At 38.3% G+C, this 25805-nt stretch overlaps 2 protein-coding genes across 4 annotated transcripts; one reads left to right on the top strand and one right to left on the bottom strand.

Annotated features, from left to right (window-relative positions):
- Positions 1 to 429: 429 nt before the first annotated feature.
- zfhx2 (zinc finger homeobox 2) lies at positions 430 to 17433 on the bottom strand. Of its 3 annotated transcripts, none has more exons than XM_083530250.1 (5): positions 17307 to 17433; positions 9361 to 9519; positions 9046 to 9106; positions 4867 to 8918; positions 430 to 1853 (listed from the first exon to the last, which is right to left on the bottom strand). In XM_083530250.1, the coding sequence occupies exons 1-5, from the start codon at positions 17310 to 17312 to the stop codon at positions 1491 to 1493; spliced, it is 4641 nt and encodes a 1546-aa protein (XP_083386376.1). In that variant the 5' UTR covers positions 17313 to 17433; the 3' UTR covers positions 430 to 1490. The 3 variants fall into 3 exon arrangements, with proteins under 3 accessions (XP_083386376.1, XP_083386375.1, XP_083386377.1); XM_083530249.1 differs by having other exon boundaries at positions 16220 to 17390; XM_083530251.1 differs by having other exon boundaries at positions 17156 to 17315.
- A 3236-nt stretch (positions 17434 to 20669) lies between these two features.
- thtpa (thiamine triphosphatase) lies at positions 20670 to 25739 on the top strand. Its single transcript, XM_083530321.1, has 3 exons — positions 20670 to 20901; positions 21730 to 22230; positions 23224 to 25739. Exons 1-3 carry the CDS (start codon positions 20832 to 20834, stop codon positions 23322 to 23324), a joined length of 672 nt encoding a protein of 223 aa, XP_083386447.1. The 5' UTR covers positions 20670 to 20831; the 3' UTR covers positions 23325 to 25739.
- Positions 25740 to 25805: the final 66 nt, after the last annotated feature.

Consider the following 25805-nt stretch of genomic DNA (forward strand, 5'->3'; position numbering starts at 1 on the left):
TATACAATTTATATCATTTTGTCGTTTAAGAAACCGATATCAAAATCATTTAAAATTGCGCTAGCATATAGGATTAACTTTGGCTTTTTGCACAGCGGCTAGGTCTGATCCTTTCCCTGTCCACTTGTTAATAAAATAGAGCAAAAGCTGGCAACACTTCGGTAAAATCTGACATACAGTAAATCACTATAATACAAACATTTATTCCAAGCAGTATGGAAACCTTAAAATATTTCAGACCTTAAGGAAGAAAGTGCTGCATGACAACCATATGATATTTTTTGCGATATTAACCAGTGAAGCTTTAGGGGGTGGGGGGGGGTGTGTGTGTGGGGGGGGGGTGTACGATTGTCATGATGGCAAATGGAGGTGCATTCATTTCATTAACAGCCTCCTAGAGTGTCTAGATTCAGGGCACTCGACAACACCTTCGGGTTCTAAAAATCAATATATAATTTTTTTATTTGTAGATGCCGCTTATCATTTTTACAATATATACCGCTATAGCATTACGGACACTTTCATACATCACCACTGTCGTTCACTTGGAACGAGGATCCCTACTTAGGCAGCACTTTTGCGCCCAAGATAAATGTTCCCGTACTAAAAGCAACATAAAGACAGCTGTCGTTTGAGGGCCCTTATTCTGGGCAAACCTGAAGCGGCATTGCATGTATCCCATAATCCTTTTCATTAGAAATCCATAACAGCCTAAAAAAAAATGCATCCAAAAGCATATTTCTGACTCTATATTATGATATTGTAAAATCTGATATATATATATAAAAAAAAGCACTCATGACAGTTTTGTATCAGCATGTGTCTGCTGTCTTCAACTTCCCATCAGCTAGTTGCACGTTTTTGATTCACCCATGATCTTACTCATTGTCAGTCAGAAAAAAACAAAACAAAAAAAAAAAACACCTCCCAATAAAGACATTATAAAAATCGAATAGAATTTGATCGAAATATAAGAAGTCTGGATTAAAACGCCAATGCAGTACACCATTCAGGCTCAAGCAAAAGCAGTACCATGTACGTAATCGCTGAATAATGTTTAGGTGAGTTTCAGGTGGTCCGGTGCTAGATTTTCCCCCAAACAGCCAGAGTGTTCTAGAATTAGCTAGAAATGATAATAAACAAGCACAAAAGAAACAGATGGAGAGGGAAAAAAAAAAAAAAAGAGAGAAAGCAGTGAAAATACATAAAACAAGACTGTTACAACATAAGCAATTGCATGTCCAGTATAACCAATTCATTTGATTATTATTAGTGAAATGATGTGGCAACAAGTCATTGAAAAGTTCTGTTCAGGATCAAATCTCGCTGACATCAAAAGTGGAGAGGTTTTTTTTTTTGTTTGTTTTTTTTCCAGGCCCATGGTAATGGTGCAGAAATAAAAGAGCTTTAAAAATGAGCACCTTTTCTTTGCCGATTAAAAGCATAAGAGCCTAATGGGTCCACTTAATGAAGCAGCTAAAGTTTATTTCTTAGCTAGTGCTGCTAGCTGGTGATCTTGAAGAAGCCTGGCCCACAACACCAGCCAAGCCGTTGTTATTTTGCGTCGCGGATTGACCAAAGTTAGTGGTTCTCAGTGTTGCGAGATGCCGAGGAGAGAAAACGTGGTCTCGGGCGGCGGCTCTGGACTCGAATTCTACGTTACACACGTCGCATTTCCCTCTTAGTGTTTCACGAGCTGTTGCCTGACCTGCGGCAGGTGGCTGGGAATTTTCCAGAAGTGTCAGTTGTACGGGTTTGGGGAGGATTGGACGGTTCGCTCGGAGCGCGTTGTACTGTAGGTAAGTGCCCGAGCTGATGTCCAACTTCTTGGAAGGGTCACTGGAATTCGGCGACTGAATAAAAGGGAAACAAGAAGGAAGTGTGTTATTATTATTATTATTATTTTTTAATAAAACAGCCAAATCAAAACGTTACAAAGGGCAAACTAATTTGGAGCTTCATAAGAGCGTCCGAATCAAATATCTCGGTAGAAGAAAATGTGATCTCAATGGGCAGGTTTAAAAATTTAACATGGTTTAAGTAGAGACGGATTTTGGATTTTTCAAGCACCAGTATACTTTAAACAGAATATGAAAAAAAATATTAGATTGGTTATTTTAGTATTTGTAGACAACCAGACATCTTAAATCAGTTTGGTCATTCTCTAAGACAGCTGCTTCCACCTTCAGAATTTCTGCTCACACATTTACACACTGGTTTTGTGTGTGTAAAATCTAAAGACTGATGTTTGTAAAAACTCCAGAAGTTCAGCGGTGGAGTAAAACCAACCCCTCAAGCTCATCATTCTGAGGTTTGATATGAACAGTTCAGTTACTAAGCGTAACTGTAGTTCTGTAGATCCAATTTAGGAATAAACGAATTGATGTGCAGGTATTTTCCTGGGAAGCAAAAACACAAAAATGAATGCTCCACATGAAAGTAGCATCTGGTGAAAAATTAATTGTAAAATATAAAATATATATAAAAATTTAGTTGATGGTTTCACTAAGAATAAACATACACTTGCATAAAGCATCCATATTTGTCAGAGTTGATTAGAGTTTAAAAAAAACTTATTTTCATTTAAGATACATTTACAACAGATTAAAAAAAGATTAGGTTGCGATTAATCACAAGTTAACATGTCAATCGTGCGAGTAATCGTGATTAAATAGTTTAATCCATTGACAACCCTAATATATAAATATAGAAAGAACAAAAGTGTACAATTTCAATTCCAAAAATTGACAAATGTGTTTTATATAAAAAAAAAAAAATCTCAAACCCATATTTTATACACAAGAGAACGTAGAAAACATATGTTTAAACTGAAGAAATGTACCATTTAAGTAAACCCCAAGATTTGTGAATTTCATGGCTGCAACAGGTTTCCAAAAAAGTTGGGACGGGGCAACAAAAGGTGCAAAAAAAAAAAAAGAAGAAGAAAACAGCTGAGGACCATTTGGCAAGAAGCAAGTAATATAAGTGAGTATAAAAAGACAAATATTAGCAAGGCACAGTCTCTGAAGTAAAAATGGCCAGAGGTTCACCAATCTGCAAAAAACTGTCTACAAATTGTGAAACAATTTCTGAAAACATAAAATTGTGAAGACTCCAATATATTATCTACAGTACATAATATCTTGAAAAGATAGGGACATGGGTGAAAACTTGTATTGAACGCTGTGAACCTTTGAGCCCTCAGGCAACACGGCATAAAAAAAAAAATTTATGTATAACAAAAATCACTGCATGGGCTCAGAACACCGTTTGCTGTGCCATTCACAAATGCAGGTTAAAGCCCTCTCATGCAAAGAAGAAGCCATATGTCAATATGATTCAGAAACACCAGTCTTCTTTGAGCCAAAGCAAAGTGGAAAACCGTTCTGTGTTCAGGCGAATTGAAATTAGATTTTTTTTTTCTTTTTCTTTAAACCATGGATGACATCCTCCAGACTAAAGAGGAGAAGGATCATCCAGCTTGTTATCAGTGCTCAGTTCAAAAGCCTGCATCTCTGATTACATGGGAGAGCATTAGTGCCTATAGCAGTGGTCTGGAACCTGTGGCTCTCCAGCAGTCTCCCTTCACTAACATTTTATAGTTAAAAAAATATATATAACTGTCACTAGAAATCATCAAATTCCCTATAGAAAATACAATTCACATATGAACAGTATCAAGTCCAACCAGCGCACAAGGTTGACAGATGAGAGTTTAACACTTGCATGAAATTGAACCTGAACACTTATGAACCAGACTCCAAAGCTATTAGGCAGAAGTCGCAAAGGCAGAATCGCACTAATTGCGACTATCCTGAATATAGGGAGATGCGTTTTTCCGTGGCGGATGTGTAATGAAGTTTTATATTATGAAGGTTTGATGAAAGCCTGTAAGTAGTTTTAAAGCAATGGAAATATATATTTTTGGAGGCCCCAGTTAAAGCAGCGTTCTTTGATCTTCACACACAAACACTTGTGTTGCTTCATATTTTATTTATTTTGCGTTGTTTTTGGGTCTAAATAATGTTATTGAAATGTTCTCTTAATAATGGTAAAATACTATTTTCCAAATTGCTCTTTAAAACATGTATTCACCAAAATTAAAGCAGTGTTTTGTTCTTCACTTATGCACTTACTCAACATGTGTTGCTGCATACTTTGAGTCATTTAAAAAGTAAATAAGTTAGTAAGTAAGAAAAATTATTTAAATGTTATTTTTTTAATTGTAAAATGTTTATTTTAAATAGCTTTTTTTTTGCTAAAAAAAAATAATTCATTCATGCACTTGCTCGACATGTGATGTTTCATATTTGTTCATTTTTGAGTTGTAAATGGAGAAATTAAGGTTTTGTTATTGAAAACCTGCATTTTTTTTTTTATAGTGGTAATATAATTATTTTCAACGGCTCCTTAAAAAGAATAAATAAATAAAAATGTATTTGCCAAAAAAAACCCTGGCCCATGGAATTGTCAACTTGCACATCTGGAAAGGCACCATCAATGCTGAAACGTATATACGTGTTAAATACTTTAATACAGATAAAGTATTTTTCAGTACTAAATCACATACTGCATTAATTACAACATGACTTTATTATAGAGGAATCCGGGAGCTGAACTGGGTGCAAAATACAACAAAGACGACCCAGGATTTAGCTGACAGGAAGTCCATTCTGATGTTTGATATGAACAGAAGCTCTTGACCTGTTTCTGGACATGTAGAAAAAATGAATAACTGCTACACTGGATAAATAACATCCTTAAAGTGTACTTTAATGTACACACTGGTATTAAGTGGCTTGTCCTGGTCAGCCCGTCTGTAATTAACAGGAAACATGCTTATTTAACGTATAAATATGACCTTACCAGTTTCTCTTGCTGTAGCCTCCAACGCTTCTCCTTGGCACGTGTGTTTTGGAACCAGATCTGCACCACTTTCAGAGGAAGACCAAGCTCTGTCCCCACTGCTTCACACTCTAATGCATTTGGATGGGCACAGGTCTCGTAGCAAGACTGGAGAATGGAAAGCTGCAAACAGTTCAAGTGTGTTCGTGGTCTTCTTGGCGTGGAGTGCTGTTGAATGTAATTTGTTTCTTTTTGGTTTTGACTGGATGGCGGTGAAGTGACGGTCATGGATGGAGTTACGACTGAAGCTGAACTGAGGATTGGGCGTTGGGAAGACAGACCTAGCTCTTCCCTGGACAGAGTATTAATCTTAATTTGTCCCTTCTGTGAAGAATAATAATTAATGCCATTGTGTTTCTGAGTTGCCACAGTCAGAGATTTGTTAATTGGTGTAGTGGATACTTTTGGAACCATGCGGTTGGTTGTCCCAGGGATGTGCTTTTCTTGATCTTTTCCATCTTTCTCTTCTGTCCTTTCTGCTTTACTCTGTGCCTCCAGCTTAGTCTTCTGATGGTTTTGGGGAATGGCAGAGCTACTGGTCACTATTGGAACAGTAACTAACGGGGCCAAAGCTTTGGGGGCAATTTTAACCATTGTAAATGAATTCACTGCTTCACCTTTTATCTTGAGTACTGATGTGCTGCTAGCAGTGGTGGTTGATGCCATTTCCTTTCCCCTGCTCAGACTAGCTTGGATATGGATTTTCTGTGGTTCTGCTTTGATCGCCATTAGCTTTTCTGCCTTGTGGGCATCACTGCCAGTTTGAGGCTTAGGCGGGACCCAGCCAGGAGTTGTTGGACTAGAGTTTGATTTGGGGGTGCTTGAAAAAATGGGCTTATTCAGTGGCCAAGTAAACTTTATAAGTGGTTTACCTACAGCTGCTAATGTGCCATCACTTATAAAGCGAACTTCCCCTTTCCGTTCCCTGGCCCTCATGTTCTGAAACCAAATCTGTACCACCTTCTTTGGCAGATGCACCCATTCTGATATTTGCTCAAATTCATGCTTTCCTGGGTTTGGGTCTTTAAAATAACATCCATAAAGGACATCCAGTTGATCAGCTTGAATAATAGTCCTGGACCTTCTCATGTCCCTAAACCTTCTTACATTAGTTCTTTTTTGGTCTCGTGATTTTTCATGTTCACTTTCCTTCAAGGAGGCATTTACTTTCTCCGCAGCCCTCATAAACACTGTGCTAGTCTTAGTCAAGCTATTGTGGTTACCAATGGTAGTGTTGGAGTTTGGAATTGTAATGGCAGTATCAGGCTTTACCTGAACAACAATAAGACTTCCATCTGCAGGGACCCCAACAGTTGTAGGCCTTAATCCGAGACCATCGAGTAAAGCAGTCTTTTGTATAGATACCTTGTTGTTTGCTGAGACACCGCCAAAAGTTGAACTTTGATTTTTTCCTATGCTGAGATCTAAGGCAGATTCACATTCACTACCATTGAATTGGGTCGACTGTGCTAGAGAACCAATGGCAGCTCCTTGAAGTGAGTCAGAAAATGGAGCGTGAGTGCGAGCAGTCGTTGGGGGACTTGTGAAGGTCGCTACTTTGGCTCGGTCTGCTTCTGAAACACCAACTCCGACAACGGATGATGGAACCGAGAGGACATAGGGGCTGAATAACTGAGTAGAAAATGGGGCCAAAGAAAGGGAAAGAGGCAAGGGATGCAAAATTCCAGCGGAAAGACCCTGATGGTCGACTGTAACCGAGAGAGGAGTAGGAGGATCAGCTTGTGCTTCTAACTGCAGATCAAGATCAGCATCATGCCTCTCTTTTTTGCATTCTGATTCGTCCTTATCTCTCTCTCTCTTTCTCTTTTTATTTTTTGCACCCTGATCTTCATCTTCATCCTCTGCATCTGAAAGGAAGACTGTAGTGGAGCGAAGAACTTTTCCGCCACCGCTTGACCGTTCGCCTGATGTTTCTATTTGTGAAGATTGTTTAACCGGACTACTCGGCTCTTCTCTCAATGAGCTACTTTGACTCTCCTCATCAGTCACAATTACAGAAGTGTAGAATTCTTCGTTTTCTGAGTCAGAGGTTAAGCACAGATCCCCTTGGCTTTGGCTGTATGCTTTATCTTTGCGCACCTCAGAACTGTTCGAGAGATCCATTGCATGACTACTGGCAGCTGATGGACTCTGTCCATATTCGCTTTCATCTATCATTAGAGCACCTTCGTCATCTTCAATGCTTCCTTCTATTTCATCGTGCTCCATTCTTTCTGCACTATGTCTCTCTTTGGCACGGCGTGCATCAACCAGCCACTTTCGTACCTCGTCTTCCGTTAATCCTACTTCCCTGCCAAGGGCTTCACAGTCTTCTCTTGATGGAATTGCTGAATCAGCCTCATTTTGAGACTCGAAAAAAGCCCACAGAACCTGAGACTGAAACTCACTTAGTCCTGGAGGTCCTGAGGACCAGATTGCATGAACCTTGGCACTCTTATGTTGCGAGGACATTAAGGCAAGGGTAGTGTTTGAGGGGTTACATTTTGCAGGACTGGGTTTGACTTCTGAATGGTTGACAATATTATGATCGCTGTGTGTAGAAGACTGACAGGATTCAGCATGACAAGACGATGAGCAACTACACGGATAATCCTCACTTCCAGAGTCTTTATTTGCATCAGAATTTCTTTTTGCATTTTCGCCCAAACCCTCCTTATCAACTGTGCTTTCAATATCCATTTCATCGTTCTCTTGCTTGGCATTACATAGCGTGCCATCTTCGAAACCTTTCTTCTCATATTTTAAGCGGCCGGACTCTTGTTTAAACTCTACCTTAACACCGCTTTTCACAGAACCATCATCTGTGGCCCAGGCTTCATCTGATGTCTGTGGCACTTGTTGGTCACAAGACTCCTGTTGAGGCTCCTCCTTTTTCACTTTGGTGCCTGCTCCCTTTTCACCGCTATTGTCGTTCTCTTCTGAAGGCATCTGAGCTGCATTGGACAGTCTAAAAGCAGGCCACTGACTTTGCAAGCCACTTAGTCCTTGGGTCAAAAGCGCCTGCTGTGCGGCGTTAAGGCCAAGGACTGGCACAGCTTGCGGCAAAAGTTGTTTGGGGGATTCCGAGGTTGGACTCTGTGTTTGCAGTCCATTCAAGATAAGGGGCATAAGCATCTGAGGCTGGGTTATTAGCTGCGGAGTTGCTGTGCCTGGTGCAGAACCTGTTCCACTAGCAAAAAGAGAGGGAAGAATGGAGTGTGGAGCAGAGTTTGGACTTGAGGTTAAAAGAGTAAGAAAAGCTGATACTGCCTGAGCTGAGGCCACTGGGGACGAAAGCAATGAGGGTGCAGGCTGAGGCTTAACCTGTTCATCATCTTTGGTCATCGCTTGGGATGCAGTCAGGCTTGCTTGCGTGACACAATTACTGGTTGTAACGTAAGCTAACTGGCTAGAATTAGCCACTGTAGTCACTGCCACATTCGCTGCTACATTTCCAGTTCCTGCATTCGTTGAGGAAATCGCTGCGGCGTTTCCGGCGTTCCTGCTACGGCTCTGATGCAATACAGACTTCAAATGACTTTCCAGGGTGATGGCATGGTTATAAGAGACGCGACACACTGCACACTGGTAGGGTTTATTCGAGACATAAGGACGAGCAAGAACTGGGGTCGAGGAATCGCTGTCGGTCCCTGTTCCCGTCCTCATCCTTTGGATGTGAGTGGCTGAATTATAATGTACACTCAATGCCGATCTAGTGGGAAAGAATTCCAAACATGCGTGACACTTGAAAGCGTGGTTAACATCGCCGTCAGCAGAAGTATTGCTTTTATCGTTGGATTTTTCATCGTTGGCCGAGGCTTCGGATCTTTCAGGCTGGGTAACGTTATCCTGACTCGATTCCGTATTACTACAGTCGTTCTTATTTCCCTCTCCACCTAACTCTTCACACACCTCTTTTTCCTGGAAGGAACCATCGTGGTCACTGGTCAGAGCTTCATTCAGAGCCTCCGTTACCGGCGAGTTTTCTGAACTCGGATGCTGCGATGTGCCATCTTGGGAAAAAAAAGATGCAGTAAAACGATATTTGATTTGTAAGATATTCATTTCAATTGGTATGGAAACTAATAATATTTAACTAGCATTGAACGGTCTGCAATTGAAGCTGACGCTGAAACTTACTGATATCATTTGGCTCACCGGACCCTCCGTCTTCGTTGTTGGAACAGTCCTTGGGAGCCGCCTTAACAGAGGAAAAGTAAAAAGGCATACAATAGAGAATTCCCAACAAATTGCAATGACTTACTTTTTCATATTTATAGCCCTTACCTAGATTTACACAACCTTACTGGTATGTAAAATATGAATATTGCAAATATGTAAGGTTCGGGGGAAATATTAACGCTAGCAGCTTTCGAGTTCACTAGAAGTAAATGCGACTAAACTATCCTTGCCATAACCTTCCGCAAGATGACTGTGACAATTATTATTACTCACAATGTCCAACAGCTTAGCGAGGCATGCAGGAAGCACACTGTGTTTTTCGGACAGGTGCAAAGCAAGTCCATCACGGTCCAATTGACCTTGTTGACACAAAGGACACAGCCACATTGACCCCTTATCGCTGTCCCCACCCATGGTCTCTCCTAGCTCCTCCTGCAATAAAAGGGACATCATTAGCCACTGCACATATGGCATGGTATTGATGGCCACTAAAACCAAAGCAGCCTCAGCATAGAACAAGAAGTCCGTCTTAAATATACATTGCAATTTACAGGCATAGAGACTCAAATAACATGCAAAATATCAGTATGTTGAAAAATTTGCCATGACTATTACTAGCTTATTCCACATTAACTAGCACCTGCACTGAAATTTAACCTAGCAGTGAAATCCTCCAATCATTGTCAAGCTTTGCAACAATGACAAAATAATGTGGGGTTTAAAATAAATAATGACATAATAAAAAAAAAAAAAAAAAAAAAAAAAGTGTGCAGCTTGTGCGTAACTGAGGTGATCAAAAATGTATATTTTTCTATTAAATCAAATAAAAATTTTATTCGTCACATATTTATACAGAGTACATGTGAAATGCTTTTTATGACTGTCAAACATGCAGATAGAAATACATTTTAAAAAGTATTAAAGCATAAATAAAATTTTATATATACACACACACACACACACACACACACACACACGGGGCGTATACATAGATGTGTAACGGTACGTGTACAGTATGCAATCCCTTTTACGTGCAGAAGATAGTTATAATAACGTATTATGGAACGTATTTACTGGCGTTCGGCAAGTTTGTTTAGTGATTATTTATTAATATTAAACCTGCCAAAACATACAAACAATGCCAGGGTAAATAAACAAATCTATAATACTTTAATTAATTAATTAATTAATTATAATAAATAAATTACTAAAGTAAGCGCAGTGTCACTGTGGCTACTCACGCCGTACTGAAAAATAAGACCCGTTTTGCACGTGCATGAAAATGCTAAAGAATCCATATAGCGCTAACCAGGAATTCTTTCGGGTTTTATGTCCCGCTTCACGAATTTCTCTTAAAATGAGAAAATCCTGATAATTCCACATATTGATGGAGTAAAAGAATAAAGGATGGAAGGAGTGAAGACATTGGTTAAAGTATGCTGAAATAAGCAGAACAGTTAAGTAGATTATATCTTTAGAAAATTAAATATTTAATTTAAAACACAAACAATTTTACATACAAATCTGTATTAACAACATGGGATTTAACAAATGTAAACTAATCCATTAATTTTCCATATATTTCATTCAAACAAATTAATTTGTGCCAATTTAATCGATTACTCAATTCAATCATTTGGCATTCCATTTTTTATAAAATTTTATTTTATAAATGATTAAACCAAGCAGGCATTTTATTTACAATTGCTTTAAAAATGTGTTTACAAATGTAAGTAATAAACTGTTACTGAAAAAACGACAGGCAATTTTATGTTTTTGCATTTCTCCCCGTAACCGTACCGAAATCGTACCGAACCGTGAACACTCCTAACTTATATATTTTTATATACACACACAAACTAAATATTTTTTAGATTGCATATGTTTCAGGGATATGCATCTACTGACTAATGTCTCTGATCAATAGTTTCTCTCAGGTCACATGCCAGTTCCTGAAGTTAAAAATTTAGGTAAATACTAAAGAGCTCACAATATTAGTGCAAAGAATCCATTACTTTCCTGCCTACATAAATTGCATCATAATTTGTCTGAGTCATCAGCATTTTTGTAAACCTTTGAAGGTTCATCGAAAGTAATTAGGACATTCTTTATGGTTTTAACAAAACAAAAAAAAAAAAAAAAAAAGCGGCTATTAAAACCTATATTAACAACTAGATGATCGTTTTTCCTTTTATTTAATAACAATAAAAAAAATAATAAAAAAATAAAGGCTACTTTCAAAATGAGTTTTAAGGGCACCTTGCAATCAGAAATATCTATACTAAAAACAAATATGCCTTTATTCTTGACTTGAATCCTTAATTGAACCGCACTAAAAGCCAACACATGAGTTATAACCAGCAAAAGATTTCAAAAGTTACCCCCTAAAACATAATGCGATTCCAAATATCTATTCATTGGGATTAACATGAGGCATAGCTGATTATATTCAGTACGAGTCAAAAAGCATTGCTTATGGAGCAGAACCGATTCTGACAAAGGTCATTGTTGCTATTCTTTTATATTAAGAAAGCAAAAAGTTAAATTCCTTAGAGTTATAGGTTATCAACATGGGTTCAATAAGCACAATTAAATGTCAAGATTGAGTATATTTTCAATGTTTAAACACATCGCACACCTTAATACAACCGTACGAATTGAAAAAAAGGCCAATCCCCGAACCAACTCTGTAGTTCACACTTGAGCACTAATTTTATAGTGTGTCGTGTAGAATTTACCTCAGGACATTTTAGAATAATATTATGAAATTTCACCCAGACCTTGAGTTTGACATGTGTACTTATCTAGGAAGCAAGAAGGCAAAGACAAAGCTTGCAAACACTAACCGAGGGAAAAAAATAAATACCAACGAACGCATGTGTACTTAAACACAAATTAGGCATGCCAGACCTAATATTTACAAATTCACAGTTATGCTTCCATAGCACAATCATTTTTAACTGGAGATTTGACTCAAATGTCCTGCCACTGTTAAAACTTTAATCTGATCTCAAGTCTTTGCAAATGGCACCAGGGACCCATGGAATTGTAGCTAAATCAAAATAACTTCAACAAGAATAGCAATTTGGAAACGTTTTAGCAAAGAAGTTATTTATTGGTGGACCATTAGATGCCAGGTCCTCAGGCATGTAAAAGCTCCATTGTATTCACCAATCCCATGATTTAACTCCCAGAGACTGTGTGGGTTAAAAGGCTGTGTGGACTAATAGTTCGAGTCCCTTTCAAAAATAATGGAACGAGTTTAAACCACCACAAAAGCTAGATGGATTGAAAAATCGAAAAACATGAATGACGAGACAGATCAGATGTGCAGCTTTAATTTCCTGAAACTTGCATCCAGATACTAAGAACATGCCAGTTTGTTTGACGACTTTCACATATTTTTTTCCCCCCCAAAGTGATCAAAAATATTGGAACGTGTGTCTGATGCATGTATTAGAAGTGGCATAATAATGCTACGCTGCTTTTTTTTTTTAAGGAAGGAAACCACTAATGCACTAACAAAAAGATAAAAAGATTTAAAAAAAAAAAAAAAAAAAAAAAAAAAAAAAAAAAAAAGGCAGCCAATAAAACACATTGAAGATCGTTGACAAAACATTGTGAAATCTAAAAAACAAACAAAAACAAAAAGTGATTAGGCACAGATTGTTGATCAAACTCGGATCAAATATATACACCAATCTACTATTCAGGGGGAAAAAAAATAATCATCATCTGCATTTGTCACATACACATTACATTATTCTGCTTTGGTATGTGATTTTTAAGAAGCTGGGGTCAGGGCACAGGGTCAATCACGATATGGAACCCTCGAAGAAAAGGGTTAGAGGCCTCCAGCCAACAGTGGCAGTTTGCCGGTACTGACTTTACTGTTGAAAAGAACATCCAATATTCTTAACAATAAACCAGAGCCTTATCCATTGTCCCACCAAGCCCTGAGAACAAAAATATATAAGCCATATCACAAGACGGAAACTACACATTAGCAGAAAAATATTAGAAAGTCAAATTGAAACGTGCAAAGAAACTTTACATAAATGGTGGCAAAGCCAAAGTATGGTTTTGGATCCTTGCATGATCCAAAACATACCAAGTCATTAGTAAAGCATGGTGGAGGTAGTGTCATTGTTTGCACTTGCATGGTGGCAAAGGATTACTACTCTGTATTGATTATTCAAGCTCATTATAGTAGCAGAATGAAAGCAAGTCTACAGAGACAGTGCAAATTTCCCAAAAAATTTAAATAAAAAATGTAAATAAATTGGGACACATTGGTAAGACCAAAAAAACTAAAACAAAAAAACAATGCAATCACAACCCAGGACGTCATCAGGGAGAAAAAGTGGAAGGTTTCAGACTGGCCAGGTCAATCACCAAACCATAATCCAATTGCATATCATGACCTGAAAAGGACAGAATCGAGAAACCATCTACCCGCTAAGCCACCCCCCACAAAAAAACAAACAGCAACTGAAAGGAGATGTGGTACAAGCCTGAAAAAGCAACATAAAATGAAGAATGCACCCATATGGTGATGTCAGTGGGTTGCTAACTTGATGCAATTTTTTCAAAGCAAGGCATATGCAATCTTTTTGGTAAGGCTATCTGATCCAATACTTTTGGCAAACCACAAACTTTGGTGGCCTGGCCCCCAAACTGCCATGTTGTTTAACAGCTAGATTTTAGTATCTGGAAATAAACGCTGGAATTCGGTCAAATTTTGTCCAATTCATTTTATTTCACTGTATTTCTCTCGGATGCTTTTAACGTTCAGCTGAAACAATAGGACTGCCTTTGCTGTTCCAATACTTTTGAAGGAGACTCAAACTAATTAAGTGACAGCCTGATATGCAAAGGAACTACTGTCCACACCCAGGTTTCCCCTAATAGCTTGTCCTAAAGGATTCTATACCTCTTATAGTACAACAATTCGACATGAAACAGTACGAAATGCGCTAAAGAATTTCAATACTTCACCTTACACTATGCTTTTGGTCTCAAGTACTTCCATACAAATTAGTGAAGGTAAGAAACAGGACTGCATGTTGGCTGTACAATGTTTAGTCCACACTGAACATCCACAGTCTTATTTCAATTTTCCAGTTGCATTGCAAAGTTTTGGTCATATTTATCCATCTTGCCTGTTCGTTCATTATATATTATATTAACCTCGAAACTCGCAGGTTTACGTTCAATAAATGGCGAGGTTTTGACTCTCCTTTTGAATTCAATTGGAATTGTACATATACTGTAATGTAAACAACACAGATTGTGGATTTACTTCTCATATATGTTTTATTTACTACTTTAAATGAATGATGCAATAATGAATTAGTTTTTCAAATATTATGTCATTTATTAGTACACACTCTGTTTTTGAAATGTTACTTTCAAACCAAAATCTGATTTTTCGAGATTTTAAATGAAAAATCGCAAACTATCGAGGTCGAGAGTCGAGGTCGTGAGTATCGAGGTTCCAATGTATATCCTGAGTCATCAAGTCAGCATCCTGTTTTAGCCTCACTTTAAAGTTCAGCCCTTTAATTTCAGGAATTATAGTCGACTGAGCATATTCAGTTCACAACTCGCGAGCTAAATTAATCTGGCATCAGAATGTTACAAGTTTGTGAGATAGTCTGCAATATCATATTTATTTTGCACCTCTTTTGATTTTGGCTGGTCTGAACTGAAATCAGGGCTTGCATAAGACTTGCAGTTGATACTGACATACATACATACATATACATACATACATACATATACATACATACATACATACACACATATATATATATATATATATATATATATATATATATATATATATATATATATATATATCTGTTTTAATTAATCAAAAATCTATAAATAAGGGAAATAAATTGTGAGCTTAGTCAAAATAATTGTCAGTCACACCATTAGGTTAGTTACATTTCATTTTATAGGGGTTCCTGCAATAACACCTACGAGCAATCGCCCATCACGACGCGGTCTTCTTTCTATTCTTGGTTCTAGAAACCAAAAAAAATAATCAAAATCCTGTCCTGACCTGTTTCAAAGCCCTAAAAGTGGCGACTCCTTCCAAAAATCCGAAACCTCTAATACGAGTTATTCGTTATTAACAACAGATTTATCCAATCTGTTGACTGTCGTTCTTTTCACGTGTCCACCATCCATTCAAATCAGTCGCTTTGAAAGGAAATAACTTCTGAACAATACCTTCTAACCAACGGGTTTTCGAGAACATGACACCACTGTGGTACAAACAGCGACAAACTATAAGAGTGGGGGTTTATTACTGTGCTATAATTTTGGTACGAGCATTGCAACGGTTTACACCTTTTAGACATTAGATGTAGGATTGTTACACGGGTTTCAAACGACCATCTAAAAAGATCTTGCGTCGGATCCTGGGTCGTAATCAGGCTACAAATTATTAAGAACCCTTAATAATACATTATGCATGAATATAATAGCGAAAACGTTCGAATGCCTGTCTCTTAGAAATCTCTGAATTGAAATTAAACCAATTTTAAAGGAACAAGGTGAAGATCAGGAGACGATTCCAACTAGATGCTCCACATGCCTGCAGAAGAAACTAAACGCCTATATAAATAAATAACTGGTCAATTTCTATTGACAACGCAGCGAAAAGAACTTGTCAATTGGACCCAATCTTTCCTGATAGCTTAATAACAGTCAAATAAAAAAAAAAAATGGGGAATGACTTGAAAGTGTTAATATTGAGCATTATATAAAAGCACATGTCCTCATTGATGGCAGGTTGCAAATCAGATCAGAAACACTCATCGTGATGATTTTGCTGCAGTGTAATGCCGCTTTAAAATAAATAAATAACACTAAAAACACACACACACACACACTCGCCCTCCAAACATTTAAATAATCCAGCAAGACGACCCCAGACATTAATTAGGCTTAGTTTTGGCTTCATTTTCCTGCCACATGAATGAGAAATATCGTTGAATCATGATGCAAGTCGGAAAATGCCAACAGTGTCCATTTGCTCTGGTCTCCCCGCTACGCCAATTAGCTTTCGTGCTACACAGTTCTGTCCTGCACGCCTAAAATAAAAGTGCTCCGAACTCACCGAAAGACGTGCAAAAGCATCCGAAAACGACGCGTACGAAACAATTCGTGCAGCCCAGGTTTCTTTTACAGTCCATGAAGTCCTCCATGAACTCGGGAGCATTTTTTTTGTTAATTAAGCCACAGCCTCATTAGCAGAACCAATTGGCAGGGTTAGCAAAACCTGACTAGCCAAGACTCCAATTAGCCCGATTATCACGAAACCTACCGTGTAAATATCACTCATTTCACTCCGTTTTAAACAATACTTCGTTTTAACTTTGAACAAGACTCAGATCGGGGCACTAAAGCTAATAAAATAACCAAGAAACACCCCGCCTGCCACTTCAACCTAGCCGTGTCGGGAAAACTCAAACAAAATTGGCTAGCTAACTAATTATGCATTGCTTATCAAACTGGGAGCCGTTTAACTTCAAATTAAAGCCACAACTTACACGAATTAGACAACAAACCCATATATGGGTAACAGTTCAACCTAGAAAGTAGACTCAAAGCCCCCAAAAACACTAATTGAGTTTTCGTAGATAGGTGTTTTTTTTCCCCTCCCGTATTCATTTAAAGCCCCGGCCTTGATTAGTGTTCTTATCCGCAGATTGCAGCCTGTTTTCGGGGGACGCAGCGAACAACCGCCCGCTGGAACCTGAGGCCTACAACGAGCAAAGCTGGTTAATTAATGACTTTAGCTTCCAAGCAGATGTGTATACTATATATTTTAAACATAAAAACAATGCCTTACACCATCACTGCTTAACAAATCCCTTAGATACCTAACTTCGTCCAGCACAATCAGCCACAAACTCAACTATTATTAAAATGTAAACACTGAATAATAAACGCCCCGGAAAAAAAACAAAAAAAAAACAGAAAAAAAGTTTGCCATTCAGAAGGCGCCGTAATCCAACTACAAATATCCAGTGAAAGAATTCAAACACGTTACAGGAATAATAATGGGCGATCTGATGGGGGTTTTTTTTCGCTTCTTTTTCTCCTCCTTCGGGGCAAATCGAGGCGACAGGACGGTGGATTTGCGTTTAATTCAGTCATAATGTGGATTAATTAACACGAAAGCAATTAGCGAAAGCGTTTACCTGCATGCTGACGACTCACTGCAGCGCTTCCTGTCGCTCTACAACACTGAAAAGTTTTTCTTCCTCTCTCTCTCTCTCTCTCTCTCTCTCTCTCTCTCTCCCCCTCCCTCTCCCTCTCCCTCTCGCTTCGCTGTAGTAAACACACAACAGCTCCCCCCAAAGCTCGTACACGTTAACCAAGACGCATTTTCAACCACAGCCACACTGATTCCCCTGACTGATAAACCCATTACACCCTGCACACTGATATCTATCTATCTATCTATCTATCTATCTATCTATCTATCTATCTATCTATCTATCTATCTATCTATCTATCTATCTATCTATCTGTCTGTCTGTCTGTCTGTCTGTCTGTCAGACAGATTATTATTATTATTATTATTATTATTATTATTATTATTATTATTATTTTATTTTATATTATTATTATTATTATATAAATAAAATGGGACATAAAAAATTAAATAAATATAGACAGACAGACAGTTAGATGGACAGAGAGACAGACAGCTAGACAGACAGACAGCTGTCTGTCTATATTTATATTATTTTTAATTTTATGTCCCATTTTATTTATATAATAATAATATTATATATTTATATAAATATTATTATTATTGTTGTTATATATATATATATATATATATATATATATATATATATATATATATATATATATATATATATATATAAATAAACAAAAATGTAAACACAAAAGGTTGTGCAAAACAGCAATAGCAGCAGTCAAATTGATTTGCAAAAAAACTGCATGTAAACAGTTATGAAAATAAAATAATATGATATGGGTGGTACTGAAGACATGGATGTGTGAAATGAGTATGAGTGTGTGTGTGAGTTCAGATTTGTAGCCGCTCAGTACACAGTTGAGTGTGTGCGTGTGAGTTTCAGTTCAGTTCTCTGTGTTGAATTGAATTATATCTTATATCATATTTCTTATAACTGTATTATATCTGAATAATATCTTTGTATTATATCTTTCTAACCCAGCCATTAGGGTTGCACAAGTCAGTGCACTCTTAGTGCTGGTCCCAAGACTGGATAAATGGGAAGGGTTGCGTTAGGAAAGGCATCCAGCTTAAAATGTGCCTAATCAAATATGCAGATCACAAACCTAAATTTCATACCGGACCGGTCGAGGCCCAAGTTACCAACGACCGCCACAGGTATCGTTAGCCAACAGGGTACTGGTGGAAATTGGGCTACTGTTGGCCGAAGGAGGAGAAGGAGCAGGTGAAGACATCTACAGAGACGGCAGGGAAAGGAGAAGTGGAGGAGAGTGGATAATACGGTGGGTACTTTAAATGTTGGTACTCTGACTGGTAAAGGGAGAGAGGTGGCTGATATGATGGAGAGGAATAAAGGTAGATATGTTGTGTGTTCATTAGACAAAGTGGTGGAGAGTGTACCTTTGTATAAAAGAATGGTGATTGGGGCAGGCTTTTAGGAGAGTAATGTGGAAGGGTAGATGGTGGTAAATTTTGTGAAAAACATGTAAATAGCAGTGGTGAACACTTATTTTAAAAAGGAGGAGGAGCATAGGGTGACGTATAAGAGTGGAGGAAGGTGCACACAGGTGGATTATGTTCTATGAAGGAGATGCAACCTGAAAGAGATTTGAGACTTGTGTTGGCAGGGGACACTGTAGGTAGACAGCATTGGATGGTGGTCTGTGGCTTTAAAGGTAAAGAAAAAAAGGAGAAGAGTGAGGGCTGAAAGAAGAATAAGATGGTGGAAACTGAAGGGGTTTGGTGGTGGTGAAGAGGTGCTGGATGATTGGGCAACTACTGCAGACATGATAAAGTAGACAGCTAGGACATGTGTGTGTACATGTTGAGGAGAGATGGCAGTGGAGATGGCAGTGGAGTGTTAACCCAGATTGTTTAACAAGATTCTGGAGGGTGAGAGGATGCCTGAGGTGTGCTGGTACCGATCTTTAAGAACAAGGAAGATGTGTAGATCTGCAGTAACTACAGGGGAATAAAGTTGATCAGTCACACCATGAAGTTATGGGAAAGAGTAGTTGAAGCCAGGCTGAGAGAAGAGGTGACCATCTTTAAGCAGCAGTATGGTTTCATGCCGCAAAAGGACAGGTTGACGGACGAGGTCAGACAGGAGTCTTCGTGGACTATGATGTTTGCGGATGATATTTGTGATTTGTGGTGAGAGTAGGGAGCAGGTTGAGAAGAGCCTGGAGAGGTGGAGGTACGCGCTGGAGAGAAGGGGAATGAAAGTCAGTAGGAGTAAGACAGAGTACATGTGTGTGAATATGAGGGAGGGCAGTGGAGTGGTGCGGTTGCAGGGAGAAGAGGTGGAGAAGGTGGAGGAGTTCAGGTACCTGGGGTCAACAGTGCAAAGTAATGGAGAGTGTGTTAGAGAAGTGGAGAAAAGAGTGCAGGCAGGGTGGAGTGGGTGGAGAAGAGTGACAGGAGTGATTTGTGATAGAAGTGTATCTGCAAGAGTGAAAGTTTATTAGACCTTGGTAAAACCTGCGATGTTGTATGGTTTAGAGACAGTGGCATTGTCAAAAATACAGGAGGTGGAGCTGAAGGTGGCAGAGCTGAAGATGCTGAGATCTCTCTCTCAAACAATCAAACAAAAGCACACAAAAGCTCTCTCTCTCTCTCTCTCTCTCTCTCTCTCTCTCTCTCTCTCTCTCTCTCTCTCTCACACACACACACACACACACACACACACACACACACACACACACACCAGAGTTTCATGAATGCTTTCACTGCAGCTCTGCTCAGCTCCTCCATTCTGATTGGTCAGAATGTGGCACATATGACATGTTGAACAAACTGATAAATATTAGAGTTTTTTGCTCATGTGTATGAATTGAAGTGGTAAATTCCTGTTTAAAACAACGAATAAAAAGGATGAAAACATAAATTGTCTATTTATTTCATCTGAACAACGAATATTTTTTTATTTACATAACAGAATATAAAAAGGACAAGAAAGAGCATAGCTGCTAACAGGCACTGTGTCTTGCGGATGCTGAATTGTAACTCAAAATGGGTAAAAATAACAAACTGTATTAAATGAAGGTTTCCACAGATTTATGATTTCATACCATTCATAAACAAACAAACATAAATAGAAAACACAACTCAAATGTTTAAAAGGCACCAACACATTAGAACTTGCACTTTTATGTATCATTTAATAATTTATGTATCAGTATTTTTATTAATAAATTATCTAGTTGTTTGTTTATTTGTCTATGAATTCATTTAGATCATTATTTATTATATATTTGAGCTTTAAAGCGATTTTAAGAAATTACCAATGCACCAATTCAAACTCTCTTTTTCACGATGCGTTTAATGAAAACGTGCTGAACCTTTATTTTGAAATTGTAGTTGAGCAGCCCGGAAGTAAAGGGAATTGCCGGAAGCTTTGAGTGAATTCATTCTTGTTGTGAGGTTTGACTCACACTTTCTCTCTTTCTTTCTTGCTTTCTATCTTTCTTTCTTTGGTCTGATTTATTCTAGAGTTATGCCCGTAGAGGTGGAGCGGAAGTTTGTGTGTGACACACACATCCTAGAGAAACTGAAAGAGATTGGAGGTGTGTTTCATTAAGATTTGAGGAAATGCTGTGTGTGTGTGTGTGTGTGTGTGTGTGTGTGTGTGTGTGTGTGTGTGTGTGTGTGTGTGTGTGTGTGTGTGTGTGTGTGTGTGTGTGTGTGAGTGTGTGAGAGAGTGAGAGTGAGAGTGAGTGAGAGTGAGTGAGAGAGAGTGAGAGAGAGAGATTGATTATGATCTTATATAATCCATTACTTTTTCTTACATATGTTAAGATGCCAGTGTTGATTGTTTTGTTTAACCTTTATATTGTGTTAAGGTCAAATGTACAATTTACATATAAAAAAAACATTATTTACTTTATTTTCGTTGGAACAAGTCTTCATGATATCCTCAAACAGTTATTTTAACACAACAAAAAGAAACTCAACATTTTTAATCAATTCTGAAAGTAAAAATAAAAAAAATAAAAATTGACTCGCCAGGTATATAAAAGTTGTCCCCCTGGTTCAGGATCATACTCCACATCATCCTCCGATACCAAAGATATGGTCAATAACCTTATAGACAGCTCATAGATTCAGTGTATGTGAGGTTACTGACCATATCTTTGGTGTCTGAGGATGATGTGGAGTATGATCCTGAACCAGGAGACACATCTGGTGAATAGAAAATTTACAGGATTACAGAACAAATGAAATGTGCTTCACTGAGATGTTAAAATAGTGATTGATTTTATTAATCTGCAATTAATGAATAGATGGAATGTTGTTGTTTTTTTACTTCTTGATGATATAAAACCCTTCCAACAATCACCTGACCATGTGCAAGCCCAGGAGCTGACATTTCCCCTTGTTTCTTCTCTTCCTAGCTGTTTGTTTGGGTCAGTATGAGTTTAAAGATCAGTACTTCGACTCGGCAGACTTCACGTTAACCTTAAAAGATTTCTGGCTGAGAAAGCGAGAAGGATCCTGGGAGCTAAAACGGTCAACGTCATCGCATTCGAACGCTGAGAAAAGAGCGCAGGGTGGGTGCACTAAATACAGAGAGATTACAGATATGCTTCAGATCAGAGCTGAACTCATGGACGTTTACGTAGACCCCACATCGGACTTCTTCCAGACAGAACGAGGTAAAGACGTTCACGAGTTTGAGAAATGGCTGCAGGAAATGAAGCTGGAGTGTTTCGCAGAGTTCACCACGCAGCGGTGTTCTTATGCGCTAGAGTACGACGAGGGCGACGGAAAAGTCCGGGTCGATCTGGATCGGGCCGATTTCGGCTACTGCGTGGGAGAGATCGAAGTTCTTGTTGCAGAAGGGAACGAGATGAAGTCTGCGATGCAGAGTATCGAGAAGACGGCTGAAATATTAGGTGACTGGAGAGGAGTAGACCTGTGTTTATAATTATATATAAAATATTGTAATGAAGCATTGATTTGAAATCACCTTTGAATAATAGTCACTCCTATTAGATTGCATTCAGATTTAGGCAGATAGATTCAGTTGCAGTGTACTATTAGGAAGACATTTTAATGACTGCTGTCTTCTAATCCCCCTCTCCCACCCCCCTTTTTTAAAGGAGAAGTTATGAAAAGACATGGCTGACATTCACTGTATTTCCAAAAGTATTGGGTCACCTGGTCATAAGTCTGGTATTTGATTTTTAAACATTGTATTCCACATTCATTCCAAATTTGCTCTTATAAATCCCACCACTCTGCTGGGAAGATGTTCCACTAGATTTTGGAGTGTGCTTATGGATGTTTATGTTCATCAGCCACAAGGGTGAAAGGCAAGTAGTGATGGAGCCTTCCAATTCATCCCAAAGGTGTCCAATTCATCCCACAAGGGTGAAAGGCAAGTAGTGATGGAGCCTTCCAATTTATCCCAAAGGTGTCCAATTCATCCCACAAGGGTGAAAGGCAAGTAGTGATGGAGCCTTCCAATTCATCCCATCATGTTCAGGAAGGAATGAGATCAGAGCTCTATAGCTGGCCATTTAAGATCTTCCTCTCCAAAGCATGTACACCAGATCTTTAAGGAACTGGCTTTATGCACAGGGGCATTGCCATGCCATGCTAAGCACACTCCAAAATGATGTGTAGAAAATCTTCCCAGAAGAGTGGAGGGAATTATTGGGACTAAATGTGGAATACAATGCTCAAAAATCACATACCAGACTTATGACCAGGAGACCCAATACTGCAATATAGTGTATTTAACACTAGCCAGAGTAATGTGTTCATTTAAATGAGGAATAAATTAGACAGATCGATAGCCACATCTAGAGAAATAGATACCAACATGCAGTTTTATGATGTATTGATGTGTCGTCATGACCATTTACCTCTTTTTCACTCGTTAGGGATCGGCGGTGAGCAGAAGACTCGGGGAAAAATGGAGGTCTATCTTCAGCGCTTTCGCCCAGATCACTACAAAGAACTCCTTAAGGCTCATGTAATGTGAAATAATTGTAACGAACATGCATTTTGTTCATTAACATTATTTGATCATCAGTAAATCAATATCTGTATCGAGACGGTATATACCGTAGAGCCGAGGGAGTTCGGGGGGGAAGGGTCTTCATTATTCCATGAATTTCATTTGATTCAGAATATCAAACTTCTAGTTTATCGTATTTTATTAAACATCACAAAAACAGTTGTTGCTTTGGACCATTTCTCGAATCATCCTTAATATTTGCAAGTAAATAAGTGCAATTTACAGCACATCGGATTTCTTGCATAAGCCTGTACTTTTCTCAAAATCCTTAGTTCACCAATCAAAAGTAAGTTTTTGTGTTGAACATCTCATTCCCATCAGAGTGAAAAGTCCCTTTGTCATTGTTCACAAACCAAATCATTAACATGTTTAGGCATGTTCTCAGTATGACGCTGCACAGTTTCAGGATTTCTTGATGGAAAACTACAGTTTGGATCACAGTGATTGAAATCGCACAAGATTTGACTTCCTTCTGTTTGTCATCTATGAATTTCAGCAGCACAAATTCATTTATTTGATTGCGTATTTGATTTATATTGATTACAAGAGACTCAGGCTGCACTGTAAAAGTGTTTCTTAGTTGAACAACAAATTCAGAATGTATAATTCTGTGTTTTGCTTTGTCTCCAATTGAAAGCTCACAAGAATCACCTTTGACCTGTTTTAGAGAACTAGTAGATCATCGGTTGATCTGATTCCGTTCACTCGCCTTCATTAGTGACATTCAAGATTCATCTGCACAATTCATCAATTCAAGTCACATTTACAAAAAAAAAAAGTTAATAGTTAATTTTAGATGACAGATGATGACAACTGGTTTAACCATTTTGCATTCACTGACTTATACAATGAACTGATTCAGGTACGACCAGTATAATATATTTTGATCAACAACATAAGCAACTGAAAGCATAGGAAACATCAGAAAATTGTACACAATCGATTTAATGAATGTACAAAAGCATTCGCGATTTGATCAAAGCAACAAGAAATGTTCTTATGATGAGCACAAATGACTACATGATGTGGAGGTTAACAAGGAGTTTTGAGAATTTCATTTCTGATCTGAGAAACGCTCCAAAGCAACTGAGAAAAACTCTAATTTATACTGATTGAAGAGGATTCACACTTTTACTGTACTGTACTAGTGTTTGTTCGTTTCCTGGTTGTTCGTCCATTTTCATGAATTGTAATTGTTTTGCTCCGTCTGTATTTGCTCACCAAATGAAGGTTCACAAGATTCATAGTTGACCAATTTTAGATAACTAGTTGATCAGTAGTTCATCTTGATGCCGTACACTCGCCTTCATTTGTGACATTCAAGATTCGCACAGTTGGTCCTTAAAGTCCTGGTTATGACCACCTGCTCAATATCGACTAATCTGTGGCCAAGCCACGTACGCAACAAACTGTAATGCACTGTGTATTCTGACACCTTTCTATTAGAAACAACATGAACTTCTCCAGCAGTTTGAGCTACAGGAGCTCGTCTGTTAGATCGGACCATTCATGCCAGCCTTCTCTCCGCACGTGCATCAATGAGCCTCGGCCGCCCATGACCCTGTTTACCACTGTTCCTTCCTTGGACCAGTGCAGACCAGAACATCCCACGAGAGAGGCAGTTTTGGAGATGCTCTGACCCAGACGTCTAGACGTCACAATTTGGCACTAAACTCAAATCCTTACGCTTGCCCATTTTTCCTGCTTTTAACACATCAACTTTGAGGAGAAAATGTCCATTTGCTGCCTAATAATATCCCACCCGTTAACAGGTGCCATGATGAAGAGATAGTGTTTTTTACTTCATTGCTCATAATGTACTAATGTTATTCCTGATTGGTGTAGATATACCTCTAATAATTAAATTGGGTTCGGTTTATGCAATATTACAGTAAGGATTACATAGTTATACTTCCTACTAACTAAGTGACATTCTGGGTCACAATAGGGTCCAAGTGTTGTTCTTTTTTCCCTCTGCTAATGAGAATAAATTCCAAATAAGCAAAACACTTTATAGTCTGTCATCTAGCTCTGAATAATCTCTGTTACAGGTACATCTGGGAATTAAACTGGTGTTCCTTCTTCCGCCACATCTTCCTCTGATGGGTTTTCAGGCTTTATATTTAGGACTATTGCTAAAAGTGGAAATGTATGTGGTGAATACAGACGAGCAGTAAGACATCATGGTGTGTTTATACTAAATAAAAGCACCCTCTTAACGGTGCTCAGCCAATCAGATTAGTGGACCAGAAGGAAGTGTTGTTTAATAGTGAAATATAAGTGTGTTATTGTAACTCTGTGAAAACACAAGTATGATCAAATCTTTTGTTACAATTTCTTGGTGTGCATGGTAAATAAACCTATGTGGAACAATGCAAAGAATGGGTGCATCCCAGCAGAACCAGTATGATTTGTTCATACGCAAACCTTAATTTATAGTGCAGT

The sequence above is a fragment of the Silurus aristotelis genome (assembly GCF_946808225.1).
Source record: "Silurus aristotelis genome assembly, chromosome: 25".
Classification (NCBI taxonomy): Eukaryota; Metazoa; Chordata; class Actinopteri; order Siluriformes; family Siluridae; genus Silurus; species Silurus aristotelis.

What these genes read in the sequence shown, in the direction of transcription:
- zfhx2 (XM_083530249.1), bottom strand. Translation starts at nt 16,321, where the DNA reads ATGCTCCCGAGTTCATGGAGGACTTCATGGACTGTAAAAGAAACCTGG. An exon ending in CGGTGAGCCAAATGATATCA is followed by an intron (nt 8,919 to 9,045) that starts GTAAGTTTCAGC and finishes TTTTTTCCCAAG; the next exon opens with ATGGCACATCGCAGCATCCG. An exon ending in GGCTACAGCAAGAGAAACTG is followed by an intron (nt 1,854 to 4,866) that starts GTAAGGTCATAT and finishes CCTTTTATTCAG; the next exon opens with TCGCCGAATTCCAGTGACCC.
- thtpa (XM_083530321.1), top strand. Translation starts at nt 20,832, where the DNA reads ATGCCCGTAGAGGTGGAGCGGAAGTTTGTGTGTGACACACACATCCTA. An exon ending in GAAACTGAAAGAGATTGGAG is followed by an intron (nt 20,902 to 21,729) that starts GTGTGTTTCATT and finishes TTCTCTTCCTAG; the next exon opens with CTGTTTGTTTGGGTCAGTAT. An exon ending in GAAGACGGCTGAAATATTAG is followed by an intron (nt 22,231 to 23,223) that starts GTGACTGGAGAG and finishes TTCACTCGTTAG; the next exon opens with GGATCGGCGGTGAGCAGAAG.